The following is a 5,289-nucleotide window of genomic DNA, read 5'->3' as shown; positions in this document are numbered from 1 at the left end:
CGATTCAAAAGGCTTTGTTTTTTTTGTGTTTGACTTTCACGTCATCCAAAAAGCTTTGTTTGAATGTGTTTGACTTTCATTTGATTTAAAAAGCTTTGTTTGAATGCATTTAACTTTCATTCGATTCAAAAGGCTTTGTTTGAATGTGTTTGACTTTCATTATATTCAAAAAGCTTTGTTTGAATGCATTTGACTTTCATTTGATTCAAAAAGCTTTGTATGAATATGTTTGACTTTCATTTGATTCAAAAAGATTTGTTTGAATGTGTTCGACTTTCATTTAATTTAATTAGCTTCGTTGAATGCATTTGACTTTCATTCGATTCAAAAAGTTGTGTTTTATTGTGTTTGACTTTCATTTGATTTAAAAAGATGTGTTTGAATATGTTTGACTTTCATTTGATTCAACAAGCTTTATTTGAATGTGTTCAACTTTCATTTGATTAAATTAGCTTCTTTGAATACATTTAATTTTATTTCGATTCAAAAAGCTTTGTTTGAATGTGTTTGACTTTCATTTGATTGAAAAGGCTTTGTTTGAATGTGTCTGAATTTCTTTCGATTCAAAAAGCTTTGTTTGTATGTGTTTATCTTTTATTTGATTCAAAAAGTTTTGATTTTTATGCATTTCAATTTCATTCGATTCAAAAAGCTTGTTTGAATGTGTTTACCCATCATTTTCTTCCAAAAGTTTGTTAGAATGTGTTTGAATTTCATTCGATTCAAAAATCATTGTTTTAATGTCTTTTACTTTCATTTGATTCAAAAATCTTTGTTTGAATGTGTTTTACTTTTATTTGATTCAATTAGCTTCATTGAATGCATTCGATTTTCATTCGATTGAAAAAGCTTTGTTTGAATGAGTTTAACTTTCATTTGATTCAAAAAACTTTGTTAGAATGTGCTTGACCTTCATTGATTAATTTATCTTTGTTGATGCATTTGACTTTCATTCGATTTAAAAAGCTTTGTTTGAATGTGTTTGACTTTCATTTCATCTAAAACTCTTTGTTTGAATGTGTTTGAGTTTTTTATTTTTGGAAAATAAGAAATTTATTGCCAAAATAAGAAAGTTACAAACTTACAAGAATCTAAGTAGTAACAACCCTAAACACCACATATCAATAAGGCCAAACCAACACTAAAAGTCCAAGAATCTACCGAAACCACCTTCTAGGAAGGGTGCTTGAGAGAAACAAGGACAACTACTGGACTCAAGCTCACAGCCACCTTCTAGGAAGGGTTTTGAGAGCCAGGACCAGATAAGAACATCTAAGACAAAGCAGCACACAAAAATAGGCAAAAACAATAGCTTAAAGCATCAAAACCAGCCTATACAAGCAAATACAAAAGCTAAAGCAGCTAAAAAGAAGAGAGACACTAAATCACCAGCTGCCAAGATAAGAAACCAAAAACAGCACACAAACTGCAGCAGATTTGCAGACAGACAAGCCGAACAGACAGGAACAGCAGCAGCAACAAACCAGCAACAACAGCAGCAAACCAGCAACAGCAGCAGCAGACGTGAAACAACAGCAGTAGGACGGAACAGCAGTTGCTGCATCAGAACAGTCTGCCAGAACAGAATAGCTGCAGATCAAGAGCAGCCCCAAGAAAACCAAGCTGCAGCAAACAGCAACACAAGCTGTTGCAGACTTCAGGACAGCAACAACAACCTGAAATCAGAACAGAGCAACAGCAAACCTGCAGCTCCATGTCAAAACCAACTAAGCAGAAAATTATACAATCAAGTACTTGCTTCCAACTTGGATTCTACAAGCTGAATGGAAGATAATATCCTTCACTAGAACATCAGCAGGCTTGCAACAACCAGTAAAAAAAACTGCATTCCTCTGTATCCAAATACTATAGACTGTTTCAGTGAAGGCAACTTGGATCACTTTGTTTTTCATTCTGGAACTTCTGTAGATTTTCTTCAACCATTCAATCTCATCATCAAACTGTTGAACAGGCTTGGAGACATGTAAAATACTCAAAACTTTGTTCCAAACCTGTCTAGAGTACTCACAATCAAAGAATAAGTGTTCAACACTTTCATTACTATTCAAGCAAAAGAAACACCTTGGATCATAAGAGATGTGCCATTGTAGCAACCTATCCTTAGTGACAAGCCTATCCCACAAAGCTAGCCACTAGATAAACACACTTTTAGGAGTTGCCAAGTTGTGACAAATGACCCTCTTCCAAGGAACCTTAGGGACTTGAGGCCTAATAGCAGCATAAAGCTTCTTAATTTTCATCTTATTGCCCTGTATGAAACCATCCCATCCCCCTAGATCATTCACAATATCTCTACAACTCAGAATTTTCTTCAAAAACCAAGAGCATTTAGCAGGGATAGAAGTGGTCCAACTATCTTTATGCTTGAAATAATAAATATGGACCCACTTAACCCAAAGATTATCAGCCTTGTGAGCAATATCCCAAAGTAACTTAGTGACAGCTGCCTTATTCCACTCAGGGAGAGAAAGCAAGTTCCAGCCACCACATACTTTAGGAAGACAGACATAGTTCCAAGCAACCAAAGATTTCTTAGCAGGAGCAGAGGAGCCAGTCCAAAGAAAGCATATGAATCTAGCCTTAATCTCTTTCAGAATTTTCTTTGGTAAGACAAAAATTTGAGCCCAATATGTATGAATACCAAACAACACACTCTTAACCAACCGGAGCCTCCCAGCATAGGACAAGTGTTTAGCCATCCACCCTTGAATTCGAGCAGTCACTTTCTCCACCAAGGGCCTACACTGAGCAATTGTAAGCTTCTTAGAAGAGAGAGGGACCCTACGATATCTAAAAGGAATAGAACCTTGAGAAACACCAAGAAGCTCTTTAAGTTCTGTCTGAACATCAACAGAAACTCCTCTAAAGTAAACTTCATTTTATCAAGATTAGCAGAAAGCCCTGAAGCACCAGAAAATTTCATGAAAGCTTGGAAGAGAAGCTTGACAGAAACACTATCAGCTCTAGAAAACATCAACAAATCATCAGCAAACATCATATGAGTTCGGTTTAAATTTTCACATCTAGGATGAAAGTTAAAATCAGGAGTTAACCTAAGCTCATCAAGGCATCTAGAAAGGTATTCCATACCAATAGCAAAAAGAAAGGAAGACATAGGATTACCTTGTCTTAAACCTTTCTTAGCATCAAAGGGAGGGGCAGGGAAACCATTGATGAGAATAGAATAAGAGACAGAAGTAAGGCAGGTCCAAATCCATTTAATAAACCTTTGAGGAAATCCAAGCTCCTGCATAACAGTAATCAAGAATCCCCACTCAACTGAATCATGTGCTTGCCTGGAATGAAACCTGCTTGAGCATCATCAATGAGCTCACCAATGATAACAGCAAGTCTAGCAGTTATGACCTTAGAAATGAGCCTATAAACCACAGTGCAACAAGCTATAGGTCTAAAATCCTTAACATGGGAAGCATTAGGGATTTTAGGAACAAGAGTAATTGTTGTGCAATTCCATTGCTTAGGCAAGGTCCCTTTAGTAAAGAAATCAATAACACTTGCATAAATATCATCTTTCACAATACGCCAAGCTCTCTTAAAGAAAAAGGAGTTAAAACCATCAATACCAGGAGCTTTAGTGCTATCAATTCCCTTAAGAGCAACATCAATTTCAGCATGAGAGACGGGATGAATGAGATAGCTCTGAGCAATAGAGCTAAGTTGTTTACCTCTCTTTATAGTAACAAGATCAACATCAGGAAGCCAAGGAGCCTAAGTCCCTAATAGAGACTTATAGAAAGAAATAATTTCATGATAAATAGCATCCGGATCCTTAAGCAAAACCTGGTTAGAGTCAAAGATGGAGTCAATTCTTTTCCTTGCTTGTCTATTCTTCATCACTGAGAAAAAATAATGGGAATTGCCATCTCCAAGCTTAATCCAGTTGATCCTAGACTTTTGTTTGAAGATGCTTTCTTGAATATCATTCCATTGTTTAACAACCTTAATAGCATCAGATTCTTTAACATATAAATCCAAATCATCAGGATTCTGAGCCATTAAGTTCTGAATTCCAGCAAGCTCAACATTAGCTTGATCAATCTTCTCAACAATATTGCCAAACTTCTTGCTATTAAGAAACTTAATACTAGACTTCACATAATTAAGCTTCTGACAGATAGAACCACTAGAACACCAAGCTTGAGTAATAGTATCAAGCAAATCAGGATGATCAGCAATACAGTTTAGAAACCTGAAAGGTCTACCTTTCCCAGCAGGAGCAGGACAAATATCTAAAAGAACTGGACTATGATCTGATAAAGAAAGGGGAAGATAGACAGTTTCAACATAACCATGAGAGGCCAGCCAAGCTTGGTTACCAAAGACTCTATCAATCCTAGAAAGAGTTCTAGGACTAGTGTGAGCCTTATTAGACCAAGACTAGAAGGCTCCTTTGCTCTTAATCTCAGTGAGGTCCAAATCATCAACCAAACTTTGGAAATCTCTAGTCTCATAATCAGTAACATCAGTACCATAAAGTCTGTCTGAAGTATGAAGAACAGAATTAAAGTCACCAGCATAGAGCCATGGAGAATGCTGAATAGAGATGTTCCTAATCCCTTCCCACATAGGAAGCCTATCATGAATAGAATGAAGCCCAAACAAGCCAAATCCTCCCTTTAGGAGAATGATCATAATTGTACACCCAAAGCCAAGAAGAGCCAAAATTCTTTTGGTAAGTGAAAACATTTTTTTATTTGACTTTTGTTTCATGAAGGCCAATAACATCAACTGAATGAGAATGAAGTAACCTCTTTACAAAGCCAACTTTGCCAGGGTCATTCAGGCCCCTGACATTCCAGATAGAGTAAATCATGACACCAAAGGGGGATTAACCTCACCCCTTCTTGGATTTATAGTGAAACCACCTGCACCATCCATTTTATTTACAAATAAAGCAACAAAAGCAATAGAGGTAGAAGCAGGATGATTAACCCTAGTTTGCTGACTTTTTGTCTTCCTTCCAACTATTCTCCACCCCTCATCTGAGTTTTGAGAAGTATGAACCTGTGGAGTGATTACAGATTGCCCATGAACAGAAGCATCAACATCAACAACATGAGTAGGAGTAGGCTTAGCAACCCAGACTTGCTGCACTTTAGGAGCTACAGTCACTGACTGCTTGGGAGCTGCAGTCACTGATTGCTTAGGAGCTGTCGGGACTTTGACAGAACAGTCATGGCCCCCTTTATTTCACTTAGAGCAAAAGGGTGGAGTCCATTCATAGACTACCTTAAGTTCCAGAGTTTC

General features: G+C 37.0%; 1 protein-coding gene across 1 annotated transcript; it reads right to left on the bottom strand.

Annotated features, from left to right (window-relative positions):
* Positions 1-3,282: 3,282 nt before the first annotated feature.
* On the bottom strand, positions 3,283-4,728 carry LOC110699123. Its single transcript, XM_021876615.1, has 3 exons — positions 4,437-4,728; positions 3,823-4,292; positions 3,283-3,750 (listed from the first exon to the last, which is right to left on the bottom strand). The coding sequence occupies exons 1-3, from the start codon at positions 4,726-4,728 to the stop codon at positions 3,283-3,285; spliced, it is 1,230 nt and encodes a 409-aa protein (XP_021732307.1).
* Between the last annotated feature and the right edge of the window lie 561 nt (positions 4,729-5,289).

Source organism: Chenopodium quinoa, unplaced genomic scaffold (genome assembly GCF_001683475.1).
Source record: "Chenopodium quinoa cultivar QQ74 unplaced genomic scaffold, ASM168347v1, whole genome shotgun sequence".
NCBI classification, from domain to species: Eukaryota; Viridiplantae; Streptophyta; class Magnoliopsida; order Caryophyllales; family Amaranthaceae; genus Chenopodium; species Chenopodium quinoa.
Note: the sequence above shows the minus strand (reverse complement) of the source record. Positions and strands in the feature narration are given on the sequence as shown.

Bases quoted from the DNA above. Each gene is read 5' to 3' on its own strand.
- LOC110699123 (XM_021876615.1), bottom strand. From the start codon at position 4,728: ATGTTTTCACTTACCAAAAGAATTTTGGCTCTTCTTGGCTTTGGGTGT. The intron at 4,293-4,436 runs GCAAAGGAGCCT...TTTCTTTATCAG, and splicing joins GGACCTCACTGAGATTAAGA to ATCATAGTCCAGTTCTTTTA. The intron at 3,751-3,822 runs GTTTTGCTTAAG...TTAGGGACTTAG, and splicing joins CCATCTTTGACTCTAACCAG to GCTCCTTGGCTTCCTGATGT.